Consider the following 25,911-nt stretch of genomic DNA (forward strand, 5'->3'; position numbering starts at 1 on the left):
TTTTTGGTCTCTTGTCTTTTTTGTTGTTGTTTTGTTGTTGTTGCTATTTCTTGGGCCGCTCCCGCGGCATATGGAGGTTCCCAGGCTAGGGGTCGAATCGGAGCTGTAGCCACCGGCCTACACCAGAGCCACAGCAATGCTGGATCCGAGCCGCGTCTGCAACCTACACCACAGCTCACAGCAACGCCGGATCGTTAACCCACTGACCAAGGGCAGGGACCGAACCCGCAACCTCATGGTTCCTAGTCGGATTCGTTAACCACTGCGCCACGACGGGAACTCCTGGACCCAGAATTTTAGCTTGGAGATTGCTTTCAGAATTTCGGAGGCACTGTTTCTGCTGAAATGTGAAGCTATTCTGATTCTTATTCCTTTTGGTATATTATGTGCTCCTTTTCTTTGGAAACATAACAGATCTTCTCTTTGACCCCAACATCCCTGAAATTTCATAATGATGTGCTTTGGTATAGGTTTTTTTTTTTTTTTCCCCCATTACTGTGTTCTTTCAATCTAGAATCTAAACTTCTTTAGTCTTGGAACTATTTCTTGAAATACTGTTTTCTGTTCTTTCTAGAACTCTGGGAGAATGGATATTGGGCCTCATGGGCTGTTAATTTTCTTAACTTTTTTCCCCCAATATCTCCATTTCTTTTTATTTTCTGAGAAATTTCATAAACATTATACTCTATATCATTTACTAAATTATTCAGCCATGCTATATTTTTTTAAGAGCTCTGTTTATTGAAAGGCCTTTTAAAAGTATCCTATTCTTGATTCATAGTTGCAACATCTTTTTAAAGATACTTTTTTTTTTCTTTTTTCTTTTTTTTTTGTCTTTTTGCTATTTCTTTGGGCCGCTCCCACGGCATATGGAGGTTCCCAGGCTAGGGATCGAATCGGAGCTGTAGCCGCCAGCCTACGCCAGAGCCACAGCAACGCGGGATCCAAGCCACGTCTGCAACCTACACCACAGCTCACAGCAACACCGGATCGTTAACCCACTGAGCAAGGGCAGGGACCGAACCTGCAACCTCATGGTTCCTAGTCGGATTCGTTAACCACTGTGCCACGACGGGAACTCCCAAAGATACTTTTCACATTTTCTTCATGCTGCATAGTCTGTTTCCTTTCAGTGCTTTCCTAACTGTTTTCCCTCTTTCATGTTAGAGGCTTTCCTCAGATATTTTATAACTCCTGGTTGTTTAATCATTTTTAATAGCACAAGACTAAAAGACTAATTCCAAGTCCTGGATTCATGCATGGGGTGGTGGGCACATTATGATTTTCACTGTAGAGTTATCTAGTTGAGCAGTTTAGAACACCCTTGATGTCAGGACCTCTTTAGGTCTTTCCACTTGCACTGGCCAGATGGCACAGAGAAGACTCTTCCAGTACTGTTAGGATGGGTAGAGCTGGCTGCCAAAATTCACTAAGAGGAGGAGGATACTGGTCTTTTGATCCAGAATGTAACTATTTCCTGTTTTGAGAATGGTCCCCTGCCATCTATTGTATTTAGTGTCCTTCAGTTCAGAGGCCCCATTTAAAATACCCAAAATGAACAGCGACACACTTACTGAAATCATGTGCATTTTTAAAGGACAATACTTTATATTTCATTTGTATAACATTTTATTGTTTGCATATTGCATAGTGAAAAGAACAGAGTCACAAGACTCATGGTCTGGCTCAACCACTAACTTGCTGTGTGAATTGGGTAACTCTCTTAACCTTGCTAACCCCCCTCTCTCCTTATCTGAAAAATGGAGATGATGATAATACCTACTATACAGGATCGCCAAAGATTGAATGAGATAGTTATACTGTCTTCCTCTGAAGGAATTGCTCAAAATGCCTCTACAGTTTGCTACTGCCAACCTGTGTTAATCATCTCAATAGTAACTGGTCTCAGTAAATGTTAAGACAAGAGGTACCAAAGTGACACTTTAATTTTGAATGCTAACAATAGCAGAAAGGAAGAAAACTCAACAATGGCCCTATCCTTTCTTATTTTTAAAATACTGGCTTTTATAATACTATCCCATCAGGAATTAAATTTCATTTAAAGATTTTTTTTCTTACAACTACTCAAAATGAATACTTATATATGTGAAAAACCCAAGAATACACGTGTAGTTACTTTACAGTTCCCCCTCTGGTATAGTATAAGTAAAATACATATCATGGGCAGTTAAGTACTTTTCCCTCCTACATTAGGGATGATAATATATATGAAGATTAATTTCTTAAGCATTATCCCTAATGTAAAGAAAAAAAAAATCACAGGTGTATTATACTGCTTGTCGAGAATACATACACACGATAGTAACATCTAGACATACATACTTCTTCTAACAATTTCAACCATCATCAATATTTTCTACATGACCCCCCCTAACAACTATGAGTAGTTGAAAACATGTAACTCCCTTTTAAGGCAATTCTGGATGATATTATATTACAAAATACTTGTGTTAAATAAAACTGCATGTATGTATTGAACCTCCAAACATAGCCTTTAACGCTTCAAAGTACTAGTCTTAAAAGGTAAACAAAGTTTTTATACATTATAAAAAAATTTAAGCTGCTCTGCAACCCTCCTTTACTAAAAGTTAGATACATTACACCACTCCAGCAAGAGATTAATAAATAAGGATTAAATATTCTATTTTACAAAAACATACAGAATGGCCAATGTAAAAGTGAAAGGCTTATCTGATAATTTCTTTATCAAATTATGTTCATTAAGAAGGAATAAAACATGGTATAAAATGAGAAAACTGTCACTAAATTCCTCTCTCTGAAGATAATCACGAGTTGCTACCTAAAAATATCATGGCACCCTTGTTACAAACATTATTTTTTTTTTAAAAAAGACTGTGTTTCCTAGAACTAGAGGACTATTTGTCTCATAGCTTTTATTAAGCAAACTTGATATAACCACCACACAGTGGCAAGAGATAGACTAGCTGTTTCCAGCTACAGAAAATATTGTAAAGTACAGATCATTTGAGATAAAACCCATAACAAATTAAAGCAAATGATACTGTAGTTTGTACTGAATTTCCTTAAGACATCTTTGCTTTCAATGGGGTGTGTATTGATTTTCCTGTCATTTGAGACCAGTTTCTGTTGCTTAGTAACTATTTTCATGTCCAGCCAAGATGTAAAGATTGCTGTGTGCAGTAGGATTTTCTGTTGGCCTGCTTTCCAAAACGACAACCCTGCAATTAAACCAAAACAAAAGTCTTGTTAAAGGAGTAAAATCAGAGATTTCATCTTCAAGCACTAACATCAAACCAGGAAGGAATATCATTGTTCACATTCACATGAGATTACACAGAGATCAGAGATGCACAAATTCAGCTCTACATTTTGTAGCTTAAAAACAGAACTGAATAAGAATTGATGAATTTATGAATATAAAATACTGAAGACTTTCAGGATAGTCTCATTCCAGCTAAAATTTACTTACTCATATTTGCCAGCAAAGATATAATAATAAGCTTTAGAATATACACTCACAGAAGGGGATGGAAGATAGAGTGAGAGAATAAAACAAGATTTTAAGAGACACCCACTTACACTGTTGTTCAAGGTATTTGAAAAGAAATAGTTTAAAAAAGTATGAAATGGGGCCATCTCCCTTGTCTCTGGAACAAGGGTGGGGAAAGAGTTCAATGAAAGGACCAATAGGAAGAAAAACCAAACAAGCGTCGTGTTATAGGATCTACATACTGGAGAAAACAGGTATGAGAACAAAATAAAAAAACAATATACCCATTCAGAGAAAAATGTCTAGAAGGGAAGTGGAGGTGGGGGCTGGAAGTTGCATAAATACTCTATACTCTTCTAGTGTATGAATTTCCTATGACAGCATATTACTTTTGAAATGAAAACAACAAAAAAGTAACAGACACTTAAGTTATGCATGACAGAAAAGACAAGGGGAAAATAAAATTACCCATATAATTCAACTGCCCAGAGTTTACCATTATTAATATTCTGACATACTTAGTTTTTTCTCCTAGACACTAATACTTATATTTAAACAATATGATTTTAAAAATCACTTTAAAAATTAAGACAGGAGTTCCCATCATAGCTCAGTGGTTAACAAATCTGACTAGTATCCATGAGGATGCAGGTTTGATCCCTGGCCTTGCTCAATGGGTTAAGGATCCGGTGTTGCCATGAGCTGTGGAGTAGGTTGCAGATGCGGCTTGGATCCTACGTTGCTGTGGATGTGGCATAGGCCGGCAGCTATCCCTAGCCTGGGAACCTCTATACACCACAGGTGCGGCCCTAAAAAGACAAAAACAGCAACAACAAAAGAGCCTGGAATATGCCATGGTAATAAGGACATAAACACCTATATTAACAAATTTTGTCTTGTCTGAGTTTAACTATCTCTGGAATCACGATCCTCACACTGAGAAAAATGTGTAATTGACTAAAATATTTCTCAATAAAGATATGGGGAAATTTCTCAATGATTTGGAGTTTTATTTGACACACACAAAAATAAATAAATGAACAAACCAAACAAAAACAAACACACAGATACTGAGTGGCTACCAAGGGGAAGAGGTAGGGGCAGAGGGAGAGCGAATGGGTAAAGGAGATTAATTTTACGGTGATGGAAGGAAACTAAATTTTTAGTGATGAGTACACTATGGGGAATACAGAAGTAGAAATATAATGTACATGTGAAACATAATGTTATAAACCAATGTTACGTTGATAAAACAAATATACTGAAAGAAGTTTTGTGTGAAACACAGTGAGAGGTTGACAGTACAATTAAAAATATAATCGCTGAGCTCCTTTGGTAATAAAATAACCAAACTATTACCTGTCTGATCCTAATAAGCGGAAAACTCTTGTTTCATCTGAAATCTCTTGGGTAACCTGTGAAAGAAAATAGCACCTTAGTCCCATATTATTTAAATAATAATTTAAAAATCATTTAGATAGAGAAATTATTAAACAGAATAACTGCTGACAGACTCAATTCCTCAGATAAAATAAACTTTAGTTTAAGTTTTTTTGGACTTCTTATTAGTAGAAACAAACCAACATTTATGAAACATGTGGTACAGGCCGGGCACTTTCCTTAGAAGAACTCTTTATGATAGTATTATCATCCCTATATTAAGAAAAAGCTAAGACCCACAGGGGTAAGTTAATTTGCTTGGGTCAAATCACTGGTAGATCCAAGATTTGAACACAGGTTTACTGTCCAGAACAGCTACTCTTTCTTTATATCACAGTGCAGATGCTTGAGGTGGTGTCCTGCAGCCCACCTGATTTCAGCAGAGCTGCAGCCGACTCTCACAGGCACCACTGTCTCCCATGTGTGTACCTGTGCTGTTCCTCTGCTCCGTCTTCTCCAAACCTACAGGAGGTACTTACCATGTGCAGGTACTCCCAAAGTGTGGGCTTTATACCCCTAGGGGCAACCCTTACTTAATGGGGACAACGGTTGGTGTATAAATGCACCAGCCTTTCCACCTTCAAATGAATCTATTCTGAAGTGTGTTCCACACTGTTCCTCAGCACTCCTACGAGAGAAGGCCCTGGTTGCCTATGGTGGGAACCGGCTTACTAATGCACTCTTCCCTGGCTTTCTGCCCCCTCTATCTTAACATTCCTCGCTCTTTCACTGGTTCTCTGGGATCTACTCTCCAACTATTTGTACTTGAGTCCTTTTCGTAGGGTCAGCTTTTAGTGTAGCTCAAACTATGATAGTGTGGATATAAAGTAAGTATAAAACAGTATTTTATCAGTGAGTTTACAGTCTAGCTGGGAAGATGGAATTAATAAACTTGAATCAAAAAATAAATTTTGGAGCTCCCACTGTGTTGCAGTGGGTTAGGAATCTGCCTGCAGTGGTTTGGGTTGCTGTGGAGGTACAGGCTTAATCCCTTGCCCAGGGGTTAAAGGATCCACGGTTGCTTGGATTCAATCCTTGGCCCAGGAACATCCATATGCCGTGGGTGTGTCCATAAAAAAATAAATAATATAAATCTGGTGTCATACTAAGTGGAGCTGATTTTCAGAGTATTAGATTCAGACATGTTTTAATCATTGTGAACTGGAGTGGCTGAATATTATTTAGGCTAGGCCCAAATTGAGGATGAGAACATAAGCAAAAAGAAATAGGTAAGAAAAATTACTTAAAAATTCCTAGGAAGTAGAATTCACATTTGATATGGTAAACAACAAGTATCTTAGATTTCCAACCACAGGAGTGATGTGACGGAAAAAGCCTTAAGGACAGTTAATCTTATGGCATTAAGTAGGGTTGTAGGCTTCATTAAGTGCATGGGGCTGGTGACATTAGTGACATAGGTCAGTAACTAGGTACACCGACACATTCAAAGACAGCTGATTTAAATTGTTTTCACTTGGAAGCATTCTAATTCCACATTCATATAAGAGGTGGAAATAATTATATGTAAATAATGGTGTAAAGGTAATTCAAATAAAAGATTTTAAGTTTCAGAATAAGTCCATAAGTTTGTACAAGAAGTACACAGGAACTCATACCAATGGGAAATGTTTCTGTTGGTACTCTCTTAACTATTAGGATCCATCCATCAAGGTGGGAGCCCAAGTCACATTCCCTACCTGAAATGTATCCTGATTATCTCAGTAGAAGTGATTTTTTTTGGAGACCCTTCACATACAGGCTCTTGCTTAAAGAGCTCCATACCTCTGGGTAAGTTACTTAACTACTCTGTGCCTGTAAAATCAGGAATATGAATAGTACTAACCTAACTGGATTATTTTGAATAGTACTGAAAACCTCACTATATTATTAGCCTTAATTAAGCTAATATTTGTAAAGCGCCTGGAACACAGACATCATAAAGATTTGATATTATTTATAATTATTTATCATTATGTCTTCAGTGCTTTTATAATAGTGTCTTGCATATAGTTGGTACTCAATATTTAGTAAATGAGTTTTCGTAGATTTTCCTTAGTCTTGTGATCCAATATATAAAAATTTAGAATTTTAAAATATAACATTAGAAAAGCTTTATAGCTTATGGAAAAGGCTCATTAAATTTAGAAAAGTTTAGTAAGCTTGGCAACCATATCCATAAATTAAAAATAAAAGGACTAAAATTGGGTAAACTCATGTTTGACAATTCCTGTGGCCACTGAGAATACAATAAAAACAAAACTGAACATTATTTGAAGGGAAAAATAATGGCAGTTTTTTCTACCAGTTCATAGCACTAAAGGCACTAAACATAGTAATACTGGTTCAGAGAGAAATGAATGTTTTCAAGATATAAAATCTTTTGTGGGTAACACTGGAGGTAATCTGAGAAACCTTACCTCATCCGATTTGAAGCTTTTACCCTGCATTCCATGTTTCCAGAAAGCCAACACACTGTCTTGAAGGCATACTAAAAAAGATAAGGGAGAATGGAACTAAAATAAAGCACTGGGTAGTGCATTACATGTTCTCCTTCACTGTTTTAAATAAATGGTAATATGAGTCTGTTTAAGTGCTTGGTACAAAATTCCACTATCTAGACCATTAGTTCCTCAAATTTTTGTGGCTAAGTCATGCCAAAGGTCACATAATTTACTGAGGCAGGGTCATGCAAGTTTTCAAAACAGGCATTTATTTTAAAAATGAGCTAATTTCTGATGAGCTGGATATCAGCATATTAATTTTTCTTTCACGTGCTATTTCGTTTTAGGTAAATTAAAGTAATAAAAAAATTTTTTTGGATAAAAAACATGATTATGACTATTCAAATACTGTCATATATTGAGAAGTAGCTATTAAGGAAGCATTTTTTATATTCACATTTCCCCTTTTACAAAATTAGTTTTTAAAAATAAACCTGTCTCATAATCTGGAATTTAACCACACATTGAGTATTTATGATCAGTCCGCCAACTCCTATTTAGAGGGGCTGGCTAGAGGCTCTCAGTTACACTATTCACAGATGCTGCCCGGGCCCCCATCAGGCCTCTGGAGCCCCAGGGCCTTTGCCCTGGCCTTGCAGGCCCCACCCCATAAAAGTGTTGATAGATTTGAGCCAAGCTTGCCTACCTTCCTGATGGCTTTAGATTCAGAAACAACCATGACCCCAAAGTGTGGCCATCTTGTGACATGCCCTGTCCCCTCTCACCTATGTCCCACAATCCCTGGGGTGGCCTGAAGGCCCTGGAGGGAAAGTGTGTTTTGTCCCTAATTACAGGCCTGGGCCCACTGAGGAACCCACATGGGGTTACTTAGTGGCTTATAAACAGAGCCACTTAGTGCCTGATTTTAGGGGGGGCAGCCTCTTGGCAGGAGGCTGGATCATTAAAAGCATAGTGAGAGAGGGAGGAAAAGTGAGGGAGAGGACCCATCTGATTGTTGGAAAGGTAGCCATATGCCCTATACCAGTAAAGGTGATAGGAAAAGTGACTGAAATTTATGATACTTCTTACGAGAATATTGATTTTATAAAAATAAGAATGTTCTGGAAATATAATTTAGCTCAATAAACACAGAAGTATTTTACAATAACAAATCACAAAAGTTTCAGTAACCATCAAATTAAAAAAACCAGTTACTGGCTTTATTTTTCAAAGGTAGCTTAAGGGACTCTTTTTATCCAGGAGGATCCTTGTAATTATTCCAAGGTTCACTTTTGGAAAAAAGAGATAGTAGCCTAGGAGGAAGATACTTTTGTATAACAATTAAAATTTCCTAAAAATTTTGGCATATATGAAAAAGTTATTAGTATGTTTCAGTTAAAATTAAGAGCATCTGGAGTTCCCATTGTGGCGCAGCAGAAATAAATCTGACTAGGAACCATGAGGTTGCAGGTTTAATCCCTGGCCTTGCTCAGTGGGTTAAGGATCTGGCATTGCCATGAGCTGTGGTGTAAGTTGCAGCCGCCGCTCCGATAAGACCCCGAGTCTAGGAACCTCCATCTGCCGCAGGTGCTGCCCTACAAAGACAAAAAAAAAAAAGACATAAAATTAAGAGGTTCTAAAGATCTGTATGTTGGAATCTCTATTGAAAGTATTAAATCTTAGGAACTGGCATGCAATATCTAGCATATAAAGGAATAAAAGAAGTAACTAGTTGCAAAATTCCTTTTGTTGTGGCAACTACAGAAAGTTTAGGTTTTCTGTTTGAATAAATTAAAATTTCCAATCAGGAGTTCCCGTTGTGGCGCAGTGGTTAACGAATCCGACTAGGAACCATGAGGTTGCAGGTTCGGTCCCTGCCCTTGCTCAGTGGGTTAACGATCCGATCCGATCCGGGCGTTGCCGTGAGATGTGGTGTAGGTTGCAGACGCAGCTCGGATCCCACATTGCTGTGGCTCTGGCGTAGGCCGGAGACTACAGCTCCAGTTTGACCCCTAGCCTGGGAACCTCCATGTGCCGCAGGAGCGAACCAAGAAATAGCAAAAAGACCAAAAAAAAAAAAAAAAAAAAAAAAAAAATTTCCAATCATAGGTAAATTATTTCTATGTAGGATGTTTACTCGGAGGGATGAATGTACTTTGTATAGGGCAAAACTGCATGTGACGAACCATTAAAATACTGAAAAATAAAAATCTTTCTAAATAGTGTTATAAGTCTACATATTTAATTATAAAATACATACATATTTTATGGCCCAATTAAAATTGCCAATTTTGTTTTAACTGTTTTTGACTTATAGTAGGATCATATCATAAACTGTTCAAAATGTTTCCACCCACTGTACTTTTTCATAGATTCTATCACCACCAAGGAAAATACTTACTGACATATAAACAGTGAGGATGCAAACAATAATAAAATGTAGTAATTTTAATCATTACAGAGTAAAACACTCAATGACAAGGAACAGATTAAAATGTTCTGCTCCTATGGGAAACTAGTTATTTATATATAAAAAGACCAAGAGCAAAAACCATGAACACACACCAACCAGAATCTTACACAGCAAAGAATTCTAGCATATCTAACACCGTTAATCACATCACACAAATACCTTCATGATTTGGAAAGAATTGGAAGAAATATAATTCACTTGATGCAGCAAAGGGAACAATGAACAGAATTTTAAGAAATGATTTGATGTTTTGAACAGAAATAAACTCATGGACATAGAGAACAGACTTGTAGTTGTCAAGGGGGAGGGGGAGGAAGTGGGAGGGACTGGGAGTTTGGAGTTAGTAGATACAAACTATGGCATTTGGTGTGGACAAGCAATGAGGTCCTGCTATAGCACAGGGAACTATACTCAATTACCTGTGATGGAACATGATGGAAGATAATATGAGAAAAAGAACATATACATATATATAACAGCATATTCCTTTGCTGTACAGCAGAAATTGCCAGAACACTGTAAATCAACTATAATAAAAAATTTAAAAAAGAAATTTCATGTTTTAAATATTTAAGAAACAATAAAAGATTTATTATGTTCCAGACTGCACTGTACAAATACGACAGCAATTAAAAATGAAAATGAAAATGTAGCACTAGTCATGTTTCAAGTACTTAATAGGTGTAGTTAATGACTAGTGTATTTAAGAGCACAGAGAACATTTCTATATCAAAGAAACTTCTATCAGACAGTGCTGGTTTAGATAATCCTAAGTATACGATGAATAAAAACCCAAATTCTCTAAATGGATTATTTTTAAAAAGGGGGACTTACCTACAGATTCAATGCGAAAATCAAAACTTAGCTCAGAGGCCAGTTTCTTACTTGACTTTAGTTTTCCTTGTAGATTTACAATTTTTACAAATTCTTAAAAAAAAAGAAAAAAACAAGTGAAGACTGGAAATGCAAATCAGTTAAAACAAATGTAATTTGCTATATGGTTTTACATGGCTATAGAACTCTACTGTTCAATTATTTCTGATTCAAGAAAGCCCAATGAAAAATTGTCATTAATATGTTCTATAAGAGCACCTCCTTTGGTAAATGGCAATTACACTGCTTTTTTTTTTTTTTTTTTTTTTTTTTTTTTTGGTCTTTTTGCCATTTCTTGGGCCATTCCTGTGGCATATGGAGGTTCCCAGGCTAGGGGTCAAATCAGAGCTGTAGTCACCGGCCTACACCACAGCCATAGCAAGGCAGGATCCAAGCCGCATCTGCAACCTACACACAGTTCACCGCAACACCGGATACTTAACCCACTGAGCAAGGCCAGGGATCGAACCTGCAACCTCATGGTTCCTAGTCGGATTCATTAACCACTGAGCCACGACCGGAACTCCCACTGCTGTTTTTTATAAAATATATTTTAAAAAAAAGAATAAAAGAGAGAGGAAAAAAAAAGAATATATTCAATAAAGTCTCTCTCTCTCTCTCTCTTTTTTTTTTTTTTGTCTTTTTGCCTTTTTTTCCAGCAGCTTCCCACGGCATATGGAGGCTCCTAGGCTAGGGGTCGAATAAGAGCTGTAGCCACTGGCCTACACCAGAGCCACAGCAATGTGGGATCCGAGCCATGTCTACGACCGACACCACAGCTCACAGCAATGCCGGATCCTTAACCCACTGAGCGAGGCCAGGGATCGAACCCCTCAACCTCATGGTTCTTAGTCGGATTCGTTAACCACTGCACCAAAAACGGGAACTGCAAAAGTCTCATTTTTTAAGTGCATTATTTCTTTAATAGTAGTTACCTAACTACTTAGCAATAATTTGATTTTTCCCCTTACAAATTATATAATGTACCATAGGTAATATTTGTAGTAATTCTTAATTTATATTATGTGACTAATATTCTAAAGAAGTACAAAGGAGGAAAAACAGTACTCTCAAGGATCATAATTTCTTTATAAGCAAATTGGGATAAAGAGTATATGTGAGTAATTCTATTTCCTTTTCATCCGTTTGTTTTTTTGTTTATTTTTTGCTTTTTAGGACCACACCTACAGCATATGGGAGTTCCCAGGCTAGGGGTTGAATCAGAGCTATAGCCGCAGGCCTACACCACATCTCATGGCAATGCCAGATCCTTACCCCACTGAGGGAGGCCAGGGATCAAACCCGCATCCTCATGGATACTAGTCTGATTTGTTTCCACTGAGCCATGATGGGAACTCCCCATTTGTTTTTTAATTTAACAATCTTATCTCTGACTTGGATGATATCTTCTCTCTGCATTACTCTCTCATCTGTCTATAATGATTTGTTATTTACAGGCCTATCTCCACTGCTGCCTAGTAAAACTGATTTATACCATGTAGTTGACAAATAATTTTTGAAGTCTTACACTGCTCCTTTAAAAAAAAAAAAAACTCAAGAAATTCAACTTTCCATTTACCATGAATAACCGGGAAATATAGACCTAATTAATCAAAGGTTTAAAAATATTTTTGATAAAATACATAAGTCAACAAAATGAAAACTAAGTACAATTTATTTAGGGGTTTAATGTTAAAGGTTAAACTTATTAAAATTAAATTCTGATTATCTGGTTCATCAGTACTGAGTTTTCTACTTGTTTGGGTTAAGAATTTATCAAATTTGCTTAAGAGGACCCAAATAACACTCCAGTCTTATCAGTATTCAAAGTATCAAAAGAAGGAATAATGGGAAAATGAAACACTTTGGGGTTTGGTTTACTTATCTATAATATTAGATGATCTTTATAATTCTGTAAGGCAAATCTATTAGGGAACCCTTTGGAGAATAAAAATTAAGACAAAAACATAGGCAAATTCAGTAGTGGAATAATTTAACCCTAAAATCTATGGGCAACTTTTAAAATATTGGAGTGGGAGTTCCCATTGAGGCTCAGTGGAAACAATCTGACTAGCATCTGTGAGGATGCAGGTTTGATCCCTGGCCTCTCTCAGTGGGTTAAGGATCTGGTGTTGCTGGGGGCAGTGGTGCAGGTTGCAGATGTGGCTTGGATCCCACCTGGCTGTGGTGAAGACCGGCAGCTCTGATTCAACCCCTAGCCTGAAAACCTCCATATGCCGCACATGTGGCCCTAAAGAGAAAAAAAAATGCAGTGAATGAAACCATAGCAAACACTGCCGTGTTTCAACTATAAGTGCAATCTTGTGCATTTCACTTGCAGGATTCATGCATAAAAGTAATATGGATTTTAAGAATTAGAGTGCACTGCTTGTAATGCTCAAACAGAGCAGGTGCTCTGTTTACCTGTTGTTAAAGTTTTTTGCCTCTGCACTGCACATATAGTACAATAATACATCTAGCAATAGCATCTCTCTTTGCATTGAAAGAATCACAACTACCAAGTGAAGGTGTCAAATCCATTTGTACATTAGAATATCACACTGACATGATCCCAAAAGTTCATGTTATATAGTGACCATATTAGTGTAACCTTCTATTTTTCATCATTTACAATGAATTATTTAAAAAACCCTCAGAATAGTTTATATGGAATAATTTTATACAGAATTTTTACCCCAAGATTACAGCAAACTGTTCTAATACAGTTGTCCCTCAGTATCCACAGGGGATTGGTTCCAGTACCCTTCACGGAAACCAAAATCTACAATGTTCAATTGTCTTATACAAAATAGCTTAGTATTTGTATACAACCTATACGCATCCTCCCATATACTTTAAATTGCCTCTAGATAGCCTTATAATACCTAATACAAAGTAAAAGCTATATAAATAGTTGCCAGGTATTCAGCAAATTCAAGCTATGCTTTTTTTAAACTTTCTGGAATTTTTTTCTGAATATTTTCTTTCTCTTTTTTTTTTGTCTTTTGTCTTTTTAGGGCCACCCCTGTGGCATATGTTAGTCTCCAGGCGAGGGGTCGAATCAGAGCCGTAATTTCCGGCCTACGTCACAGCCACAGCAACTCGGGATCCGAGCTGCTCTGTGACTTACACCACAGCTCACAGCAACGCCGGATCCTTAACCCACTGAGCAAGGCCAGGGATCAAGCCTGCATCCTCATGGTTACTAGTGAGTAACCACTGGGCTACAACAGGAATTCTATCTCAATATTTTCAATCCATAGTTAGTTGAATGGAGGATGTGGAACCCATGGATACAGAGGATTGACTGTGTATTTCCAAGTAGGTCAAAGAAAGACAAAGATCAAAGAGGACGGTACTGACAAAAAGATCAATAATTACTCTATCTTTAGATTTATATTTTTCATCAATAAAACAAGGCCACTTAAGGTGGAAAAGTGAAAATCTACTCTATTAATTCTATTAGAATCAATTCCATGAAAAGATATGTTATATCAAGTAGTATACTTAGAATAAACTTTAAAATAGTACTTACTATCTAAACATACTAAAACAGTATCTCTCTCCAATTGTGTTACATGAATGGAATCCAGCTGTTGGCTGCCTTGAGGGAAAAAATAGAAAGCTACAGTTATACGACATGCTTCAAAAACTAGAACTTAGAAAAGAAATACAAATTCTGACTTTTTTTCTGTGATTTTTAAACTAGTCTTTGAAATTTAACACATAAATTATATTTTCTAATTATCCTCTCAAAAATGGATGTAAGTCAATTTAAAAGAAAAAAGGAAGTCCTAAGTAAGGCCAACTGGGCTGAGAAAGGTTCAATATTATATTTAATTAATATCTCAGCTAGTTCCAGAAAGGTGAGTTATAAAAATAAAATGAAGCAAAGGGTAAACATGGGGGGAAAAAAGTAATATGCGTGCTATACAGTGACAAGATTTTGTCCTGCATTTTACAGTAGACAATGGGAAAATGGAAACAAGATCAGTAAGGTGGATCACAGTGTCCCTGGGATAAAAATAAGTAATGTCAGTAATTCAAAAAAAGCAAAGGATTAATATGAAACTATGATCAAAGAGGAATTCTCCTGGTGTGCGTGTGTAAGTGGTGGGAGTTCCTTTATTAACAGGACACCAAGTAGTATAATGAACAATACTGTCAACAACATCTTTCCAGGAAGTAACTTTCATCACTTCGCTGATATTCATTAGGGCTACTTCTCTTAACATCTGCTCGTAGAAGTGATGACATTTTAGCCTCTCAGAACACTTGAATAGTCTAGCTGAAGCTAAGAAAAGATTTATTTAGAGCAGTTATTCTTAATTACGTCTTTTTGGGAAGCCCATAAAACCTCTCTCCCTTAAAAAATGCACATCCGAGCATAAACACAAAATCTTATACATTAATTCTGGGTGACTGTGGACCTTCCAAAGCCCACATACAGGGAAGAATCCAGATGTACAGAATTGGTAAACTCTTGTCCCTAAGGCAACATTGCAAAAAATAGCTGTTCTCAGTAAATCTACGTTTGTGCATTTATTCAACAAGCATTTACTGAGTGCTGATAATATTTGCAAATAACTAAGCACCATCCTTGGAGATAGGGATACTGCAATAATAAATCAAACTAAGACTAAAAGAGTCTTGGAATAAAATTTCATTTTAATTTTTAACAACTGTTGCCAATTCCAATGGAGGCCTCAACGATGAACATAGCTGAGAGGTAGATTCATAATCATTTGTGAAAAAGGAGAAGCCTAATAAGGACAATTTCTGCTTTAGGGTGATCTGAATGTTTACCCTTGGAGTTCTGGGTCTCCTCAGGAAGTAATTTGGGTCTGATTTAATTTTAGCCTAGATAATGTTAAAAGCTGGTAGAACAGTGTGCCTCTGGCATTAAAAAACAAAACAAACAACAAAAAACCCTAACTCCCTACTCTCTCCCCTAAATTCACAAGAAGACTCATTGAATGCCTAGCCTTACGCAATGTATCCTCCAAATACATCACAAGGAAAAAACAGTTGCAAATTCACAACTATTAGATAATATATGAAATGACTTTTCATATTAGATAATATACGAAATGACTTTTTCTACATTATTATTACACTAACCAGTTAAAAAAAATTAGGGCTTTCTGCCAAACATGGCCTTGGTTTTTAAACTAATCCTTATTTTTAGCAATAAGTACACGATTAGAAACATATTTCTATTTGGGCTGCTTGTATTTCATGATAATAAAACAATATCATTTGCATCTTTCTGTTAGCTATGCCAGGAGGGTATGCATCAAACTCAATCAAAAGCATTAAACTAAAAAGGAAGGTGGGTGCAACTGGGATTAGAGAGTAAAGAATACATTCCTATTTTATTCTACTATAAATTATGACTTGGTCCATAAAGACAGTGTAATAGTCCAGAGCATGATGGAACTGGCTTGTACTGAACTGATATATTTTCAGGAATTTTGTGAGCCAGTGACATCAAGTTGGTAGTGTGAAACTAGCTGTGGTGGGTATTTTTATAGCACAGAATTAGGCAACTGCTAACAAACCAGGCTTCTCTGCATCCCAAGAGTCTGTTGTTAAACATTTACGAGGACACCGCTAGTTCATAATTTCAATAGCTGGGGTGTATAAAGAGTTCTTGTAATTTAGCCTATAAATGATCAAAAGCCAAAGATATGATACTTCTAAGACACTTCTTCACAATGTGATAAAGAATATTAAAGTGGTCAGCAATGAAATAGTTATAGCTAAAGCTTGCTTGGCTTCACCTGAAAAAATGGCTTGGTAAATCTGCAGTGATAATACATTAGCACAACAAAAACAGTAAACTAGAATACCATTTTCATTTTACCTATTATCTAGATTTTTTTTCATGAATTCTTGATTGATTTGTTCCAATTTTAAAGCTTGGAAATAAACTTCCCAATCTTTGCAGAGCTTTCACTGAGACATGTTTGATAAAATCCTAGACTAACAAAACAATCTCAGAAAATGCAAGAAATATTTTCCTATATCTTAAATGGTAAAACGTGGAGGCCACACATGATAAGCTTCTTCAAGTGTGAAAAATACTACAACTCAATGATTTTAAGGAGTGTGTGTGGGGGGGGGGGAATGATAGGAAAACCCATACCACACCACAGAAGTGACCTAAGCTGTTGCAGTGACAATGCTGGATCCTTAACCTGCTGTGCTCCAAAAGAATTCCAAAAGCTGACTTTTAAATGTCAGGAGTCATTAAAATTTTCTTTGGTAAATACTTTGTATCAGTGCCTCTGTAAAGAAAGATCATAAACTACATTAAATGATCCTTTGTAGGCTTACTTGGGAAACTATGTTCTGAATCTTTATTTAGAAGAGCCATGAAGGTTGAACTCTTCTGCTTCTTTCATGGGCAAAAGCATCAATTTTGTAACATAAAGTAAAAGACACTTACCTGCACCAATTTCTGTAAACCATGAAGACGCAGAGTTCAAATTGATTGTCTCAAACTGAACTACCTGATTTGGTTCAGTGCCCTTGCTAATAGCTACACAGACCATAGGGTATTCCTGTTCTGGTATTACCAGCATTTCAAAAACATTCAAAGGACTTGGTAAAGGAAAATCAAAGTGCTGCAAAAAATAAACAGAAGTATAATTTAGAATATTTCCCAATTCACAGTATTGTTCAATAAATTCATCAGAAAAGCTTTCACTTTCTTGATTGATCTAATTCTAAAAAAGGACTACTTCTTATTAGCACAAAATCAGATATGGAGATCAGTGGGACAGAATAGAGCCCAGAAATAAACCTACACACCTATGGTCAATTAATCTATCACAAGAAAGGCAAAAACATACAATGGAGAAAAGGCAGTCTCTTTAATAAGAGGTGCTGGGAAAGCTGGACAGCCACATGTAAATTAATGAAATTAGAACACTCCCTCACATTATATACAGAAATAAAATCAAAATGGTTTGAAGATCTAAATATAAGACGAGATACCATAAAACTCCCAGAAGAGAACATAGGTGAGATTCTGACAAAAATCATAGAAATATTTGCTTAGATCAGTCTTCCCCAGCAAAATAAATGAATAAATAAATAAAAGCAAAAAATAAACAAATGGGACCTGATGAAACTTAAAAGTTTTTGCACAGTAAAGGAAACCATCAACAAATCAGACAACCTATGGAATGGGAGAAAATATTTGCAACTGACAAGGGGTCAATTTCCAAGTATACAAACAGCTCATACAACTCAGTATTTAAAAAAAAACAAAAAACAAAAAATGCGCAGAAGGCCTAAATGTACATTTCTCTGAAGAAGACATACAGTTGGCCAACAGATACATGAAAAGATGTTCAACACTGCTAATTATCAGAGAAACGTAAATTAAAACTACAATGAGGTATTTATTACCTCACAGTGTCAGAACAGCTGTCACTAAAAAGTCTACAAATAGTAAATGCTGGAGAGTGCAGAGAAAAGGGAATCCTCCTACGCTGTTGTTGGGAATGTAAACTGATGCAGCTACTATGCAAAATAGTATGGAGTTTTCTTAAAAAACTAAAAATAGGCCACTCTCACCTTCTGAGAGGGCCCACACTCTGTCAATGGAGTGTATATCTCTCTAAATAAATCCACTTCTTACTTTCACTTTGCCCCTTGCTGAATTCATCCTGTACTGGGACATTAAGAACCTGACTTAATGTCCTGAGACCAAGAGTGTAATCAGCTAGGAGACTGTTGGTTTGAGTCCCTTCCTAAACCGGAGAGTGTGGGTTCAAGTTCCAATCTGAGCTGTGCAGTTTCAAGAGGCAGGAGGCAAGCAACAGATTCCCTAGCCATTGAGGATGGAGACTGACTCTGTTACTAAAGAAAGGCATTAGGAATGTCCCATGATAGAGATGCTAAAGCACGATCAAATGGAAGAAATCAACTTCTGGATGATCATGAGTCCTCAGACCTACTGGCACCTAAAGATTGCTAATGCTAATTGTCCTGCTACTTCACCATCAGCCAATCAGAGAATTGTGCATTAGGTGATCACATACCCTGCAATCCCTCTCCTTCATCTAGCTTTTAAAAATGCTTTGCTGAGGGAGTTCCCGTCATGGCTCAGTGATTAACGAACCCAACTAGCATCCATGAGAACACGGGTTTGATCCCTGGCCTCGCTCAGTGGGTTACAGATCTGGTGTTGCTGTGGCTCTGGCGTAGGCCAGAGGCTGTAGCTCCGATTCGATTCCTAGCCTGGGAACATCTATGAACATCTATATGCCGCTGGTGCGGCCCTCAAAAACAAAAAGACAAAAAACAAAAAAAAAAACAAAACAAACAAACAAACAAACAAACAAAACTGCTTTGCTGAAACCCTTCAGGGAGTTTGCGGTTTTATAGCTACCTGTACTGACATCTTTACAATAAATGCTGCATTTTCCTTCAGACACACACACACACACACCCCAACCAAAAAGACAAACAAAACAACAACTAAAAACATAGTGCTAACATATGATTTCTCCTGGGTATACCTCCAGAAAAGGTAAAAACTCTAATTTGAAAAGATACATGCAGCTTAATGGTCACAGCAGCACTATTTACAATAGCCAAGACATGGAAACAATCCAAATGCCCATCAACAGATGACTGGCATAAGAAGATGTGAAATATATATATACAGTGTATATATAATTATAATATATATTATAGTGGAATATTATGAGCTATGAAATAATGCAATACAGCCATTTGCAGCAACATGGATAGACCCAAAGAATACTATGCTTAATGAAGTAGGTCAGAGAAAAACAAATATTATATAATATCACTTATATGTGGCATCTAAAAAATAATCAGAATGAATCTATATACAAAAGCGAAACAGACTCCGAGACAGAAAACAAGGGGGAAAGGGAGTGAAGGGAGGGATAAATTAGGAGTATGGGATTAACAGATATAAACTACTACACATAAAACAGATAAGCAATAAGAATTTACTATATAATATAGAGAATTATATTTAATATCTTGTAATAACCTATAATGAAAAATAATCTCAAAAATATAAATATATAACTGAATAATTTGCTATATACCTGAAACTAGCACAGTATAATACCTCAATGAAAAAAATGACTACCTCTAAATGATCATGATAAAGATCAGTTTTCCATAAAAATATGTTTTAGAGAATTGGCCATTGATCTTTATGGATGTGATGTTTCTGGAAGTCTATTAAGATAGGTTAAAGACAAAATCTTAAGAAGAACACAAAAACCAGAAAGCACCTATAAATAACTATAAACATGCTGACCAGAGATGGTAGCAATGGGATTTTATAATTTTAGGTTCAGTTACACATTAATGTTTTCTAAAGAAGAAAAATGTAAACAAAATATTATATACCTTTATCAACATGAATTTCTGCATTGGCTCATACCACTGAAGTAAAACAATTCCAGACTGTAAAGCTCCACAGAGGTATTTATGTCCCGTGTAAGGGTTTCTGACTGGAAAGAAATAAGACAAAATAGATACATCCAAAACACTAAATATTTTTATATAAAAACAAAGTTTAGCTAAAAGCAACAACTGAATTATACTCACCTAAAAGCTAACACAGATTTATTTATATAGGCAATGTTGATATATGGGAAAAAAAACAATTAAATGCGACCCTCCACTAATACCAAAATATGAATGGAAGAAGAACCATTTGAAGTGTTAACTTAGCTAATAAAGGATAATTATTGTTTCTGTTCACCAGGATGATAAGAGTGAACAAAAAGTAAAGAAAGATGATGTCTTTTTCTTTCAGCTTTGTAATTCTTTCCTTTTTCACTTTCTCTCTCAATTTTAATTATATACATTTACTTCTAAACATCTTTAATATACTAGATTCTTAATATAGGAACTTATTATAAGAACAAATTTTTAAGCAGTAAAACACCTAAATCATTATACCATCTAAAGAGCTGCTTCTTAAGTAAACTGACCACAACAGTGAATTCTGATAAGAAGGTAGAGGGAGGCAACTGAAATCTGAGATTTCATTTTTGATATGGTAGTTTATGGCTGTCTACTTAAGACAAGATGAAAATAATTACTTTACAACTTAAATAAAGATGTAACTTCCTTGACTCAAATCTTCAGAAATTCAATGGGTCTTCTCTTCTGTCCAGTTGGATTCCCTTCAACAATAATGTATTTGATTATAAGAGTAGTTATTTGCAGTAATCTCTATCTTAATATACTTATGAGCCTATATCTCTGATTGTAAATGCCTAGATCTTTCTTGAATTAGAGACCTTGGGAATCTGTTAACAGATATGGACCTCAATCTCCCTAAAAAAATGCTCATGAAATTTGCTTGTAACTAGAGAATGAGGCATGCAGATCAATGTATAAGCTCTCTGATTAAATGAAAAGAAAAAACAGAAAGTTAAGAGCCCAGGATCTGAAATCATAGATCAGACTTAGGTCTGATTGCAAGTTCTCCTACCAGCGACATGTGTCATGAGTTGTTTGAGGGTGAAGTTAGACAATTATAAAGCACAGAATTTAACCTTGCCCCTAAAGTTAGTTAAAGGTGTGGCCTTTGTTCTCCCTTTTGGGAGTCAATCTCTAAGCTCCAGGAATGTCATGGATGACAGGAGTGTCCTTGTCTGCCTGGGGCCTGTGGGTCACTGTGTACTCTTAACAGTATGATTTAGAATAGGGACTGGCAACACTGGAAAGTCTTAGGGTGGGGAATAGTGATGCCAGAATGACCAACCATGCAACTTAGGGTAGGGGCTTTGGGTCAGTATTACTTGACCTTCAGAGGGGCTGGATACTGAAATCAGCCATGTGGGCAATCAAGCATGCCTATGTCATAGAGTCCTAGTGAAAATTCTGTATGCTGAGGTTGCTAAGTGTCCCTGACTGGCAATGATCTGTTTATGTTGTCACACATCACTGCTGGAAAAGTAATGCTGTCACTATACCATGGAGAAAGAACAATAGAAGATCTAGATCTGGTATTTTTCCTGGACTCTGCTCTGTATACTTCTCCCTTGGCTGATTTTAATCCATATCCTTTCCCTGTAATAAACCATAACCAAGAGTATGACCGCTTTCAGTGAATTTTTTAATACAAAGGTAGTTTTGGGAATTTCCCAACTTGCAACTGGATTCAGGAGTGAGAGTGGTCTTATTTGCAAATGAAGCAACTGAAGAGGGATTAATCTCCAAGATTTACAAACACCTACTGCAGCTCCATACCAAAAGAACAACCCCATCAAAAAATGGGCAAAAGATCTAAACAGATGATTCTCCAAAGAAGACATATGGATGGCCAAAAAACACATGAAAAGATGTTCAACATCATTAATTATTAGAGAAATGCAAATCAAAACCACTATGAGGTACCACCTTACACCAGCTAGAATGGCCATCATCAGAAAGTCTACAAATAATACATTCTGGAGAGGATGTGGAGAAAAGGGAACCCTATTCCACTATTGGTGGGAATGTAAATTGGTGCAACCACTGTGGAAAACAGTATGGCGATTCCTCAGACAACTAAAAATAGAATTACCATTTGATCTAGAAAGCTCAGAAATAAACTCAAGCACCTATTTCAACTAATCTATGAAAAAGGGGGCAAGGACATACAGGGGAGGAAAGACAGTCTCTTCAATAACTAGTGCTTGGAAAACTGGACAATTACATGTAAAAGAATTAAATTAGAACATTCTTTAACATCATGCACAAAAATAAACTCAAAATGGACTAAAGACCTAGATGTAAGGCCAGATACCATAAAAATCCTAGAGGAAAACATACGCAAAACACTCTGAGATAAATCATAGCAATATCTTATTTAATCCACCTTCTAGAATAATAAAAACAAAAACAAAAATAAACCGAGACCTAATTAAACTTAAATCTTTTGCACAGCAAAGGAAACTATATTAAAAAAGGAAAAGACAACCCACAGAATGGGATAAAATCTTTGCAAACGAAGTGACCAACAAGGAATTAATCTCTAAAATATACAAACATCTTATGGAGCTTTATATCAAAAACAAACAACCCAATTAAAAATCGGGCAGGAGATCTAAATGGACATTTCTCCAAAGAAGAAAGACAGATAGTCAAAAAAAATGAAAAGATGCTTAGCATCACTAATTATTAGACAAAAGCAAGTCAAAATTACAATGAGGTATCACCAATCAGAATGGCCATCATCAAAAAGTCTACAAACAATAAATGATGGAAAAAGGGTGAAGAAAATGAACCTCCTTTACTGTGGGTGGGAATGAAAAATGGTGCAAACACTATGGAGGACAATATGGAAATTTCTTAAAAAATTAAATATAGGATTACTGTATGATTCAGCAATTCCACTGCTGGGCAGCTATCTGTAGAAAACTGTAATTTGAAAAGATACATGCACCCCAATGTTCACTGTAGCACTAGCAGTAATAGTCAAGACATGGAAAGAACTTAAATGTCCACTGACAGAGGAATGGATAAAGATGCCATACATATATACGATGGAATATTACTCAGCCATAAAAACCATGGAATAATCCCCCTTGTAGCAACATGGATGGACCTAGAATTTATCACACTAATTGAAGTCAGAAAGAGAAAGACAAGCATCATATGATATCACTTATATGTGGAATTTAATAAAAAATGACTCAAAAGACTTATTTATAAAATAGAAACAAACTCACAGATTTCAAAACCATCTTATGGTTACCACAGGTGACACTGCTGGGGGGAGGGAAGAACTGGGAGCATAGGAATAACATATACACACCTTTTTTTTTTCAGTCTTTTTCGGGCCACACCTGTGGCCTATGGAGGTTCCTATACTAGGGGTCAAATTAGAGCTGCAGCTGCTGGCCTACACCACAGCCGCTGGCCTACACCACAGCCACAGCAATGCAGGACACTTTACTCACTGAGGAAGGCCAGGGGTCGAACCCGTGTCCTCATGGATACGAGTCAGGTTCATTACCCCTGAGTCACGCCCAGAACTCCAACACACTACTTTATAAAATAGATGATTAACAAGAATGTACTGCATAGCACAGGAAAATCTACTCAATAGTTTGTAATAACCTATATGGGAAAATAAATGGATATATTTATATGTATGATTGATTCACTTTGCTATATACCTGAAACTAATACAACATTGTAATTCAACTATACTCCAATAAAATAAAATTTGAAAAAGAATAATGTTCATAAAGCACTAAGCATTTATGTTAAGTAAATGGTAAGTATTAAATGGAAGCTAGGATAGGATACGTTATTCTCTGAGAAATTCATCAGGGCAATTATTTTCAAGCATTTTTATGCCATGTCCCACTATACATTCTTGAGTTTCAATGGCCTCTTAACTCATTTAAAACAAATATAAAGGCTATCATCCATCATTTAATACTATAAAGACTCTTCAGAAAAATTTAAAAATGTTAAAAGTTCTAACTTTTGAGAACGGCATTTACTCACCTATGCAACATTTGTGGCAGCCTTTTGTATCAGGAATCTTTGTTGTTAAAGCAAACTTTCTGAAATCACAGGGCAATATACATCAGTGTTTCCCAAACAGTGATCTATGCATTTATTGCATCAGAAACCAGGCCAGGAGCTTTAAAGCAAATTATCTTAAAATCTGACCTCAAAATATCTGATTTTATAAACCTGAGGCAGGGCCTGGGAATCTGTATTATAAATTTCTATGGGTGATTCTTTTTTTGGTCTTTTGTCCTTTTAGGGCTGCACCCATGGCATATGGAGGTTCCCAGGCTAGGGTCTCTACTAGAAGTAAGCCTACACCAGAGCCACAGCAATGCCAGATCCGAGCCGCGTCTGTGACCTACACCACAGCTCACAGCAACACCGGATCCTTAACCCACAGAGAAAGGCCAGGGATCAAACCTACAACCTCATGGTTCCTAGTCGGATTCATTTCTGCTGCGCCACCAAGGGAACTCCCATGGTGATTCTTAGGAATGGTTAAGTCACAAAAATACTGATCTTTTGAATTCTAGATGACATTCACTTTAGTGTTAACAACCTTTCAAAGTTAAGACAAAGGAAGTATTTCAATGGGCAAGGAAAACTGGCTATTTTAATAGTAGACACTAATTTCCGTCATAACCCAAGCACAGTAAAATCAAAATGTTTTGTACCTTGGTAGTATGCGGTCTGGAAACCTATGAGTTTGAATATGGGCAGCTAATCCCGGTTTTTTGGCTTGTTCAAACAAAGCTATAAGATTATGAGAGTAGAGTTGAAAGGTTTTTCCTAAAAAAGAGAAATGTTATTTTTATTAGAATTATTTACAGCAGAGAAATACAATTTTCAAACAAAAGAAAAGATAATTACCTTCTAAAATCAGGAGTCCAAAAATGTTCAAAGAGCCAAGCAAAATAGAAAAACACAAACAAAAAACCCAGTTAATACTATTTTGAAAGACAGTAAGAAAAATGAATTTTTAAAAAGTAGATAATTGTGTTTCCCAATATATAAATTAGATATATTTTGACTAATAGGTGATCTGGTCAGAATTTATGTAAATCTTAATGAAGCCAACATAGAAACTGGTGAACAATGTTGTACAATGAACTGAGTTAGAATGATGCACATGTGATTATTTTAGTATAACACAGAAAATTGTATAATTATACTACATTATCTTTGATAGTCCTATTTATCAATAATTTATCACATTACTTTGGATTAAAACTGACTGTGAATGAAGTCTTAGAGATAGAATGAAATACTAAGAAAAATAAAGCAAACTAGTATTATATGCCATAATGCAAGGATTATAGGGCAACAATTTCCATATAATCAAAACCACAGCTGTGTTAAGAGGGGGAGATATGGCAAACATCTTTAGACTACTTATTATGCATAATATGATACTATAACAAATAATATTTATCCTTTTACTACTAGAAAACATAAAAAATATGGTCTTATCCTCAAAACAATTTTCTGTATTTTCTCAAAATGTAAACATTCTGCTTAACACTGTACTACACATCTTCTCTCCAATCCCGCATTATATATAGCTAGCTACCTAGGCAGCTGAACACATGTACATGTGCCATGCACACAAATGCAGACCCTTAAGTAGAATGTCTTCTCTTATTGAACACTGCTACCTACATTCAGTT

The 25,911-nt window shown here is 36.2% G+C and overlaps 1 protein-coding gene across 4 annotated transcripts in view; it reads right to left on the reverse strand.

The window, feature by feature from the left end:
- Positions 1,589-25,911, reverse strand: part of MAP4K5 (mitogen-activated protein kinase kinase kinase kinase 5) — a 135,065-nt gene continuing 110,742 nt past the window's right edge. For 3 of the 4 annotated variants that reach the window (XM_021101533.1, XM_021101543.1, XM_021101552.1), the window contains 10 exons: positions 25,115-25,117; positions 24,919-25,033; positions 24,236-24,294; positions 20,129-20,232; positions 17,172-17,349; positions 14,256-14,324; positions 10,682-10,774; positions 7,351-7,421; positions 4,853-4,908; positions 1,589-3,221 (listed from right to left, as the gene is read on the reverse strand). In XM_021101533.1, coding sequence (XP_020957192.1) covers positions 3,134-3,221; positions 4,853-4,908; positions 7,351-7,421; positions 10,682-10,774; positions 14,256-14,324; positions 17,172-17,349; positions 20,129-20,232; positions 24,236-24,294; positions 24,919-25,033; positions 25,115-25,117 — 836 coding nt within the window. In that variant the 3' untranslated portion in view covers positions 1,589-3,133. The remainder of the gene's footprint in view (positions 3,222-4,852; positions 4,909-7,350; positions 7,422-10,681; positions 10,775-14,255; positions 14,325-17,171; positions 17,350-20,128; positions 20,233-24,235; positions 24,295-24,918; positions 25,034-25,114; positions 25,118-25,911) is intronic. The other variant, XM_021101550.1, reaches the window with a different exon arrangement.

This window comes from Sus scrofa, chromosome 1, assembly GCF_000003025.6.
Source record: "Sus scrofa isolate TJ Tabasco breed Duroc chromosome 1, Sscrofa11.1, whole genome shotgun sequence".
Classification (NCBI taxonomy): Eukaryota; Metazoa; Chordata; class Mammalia; order Artiodactyla; family Suidae; genus Sus; species Sus scrofa.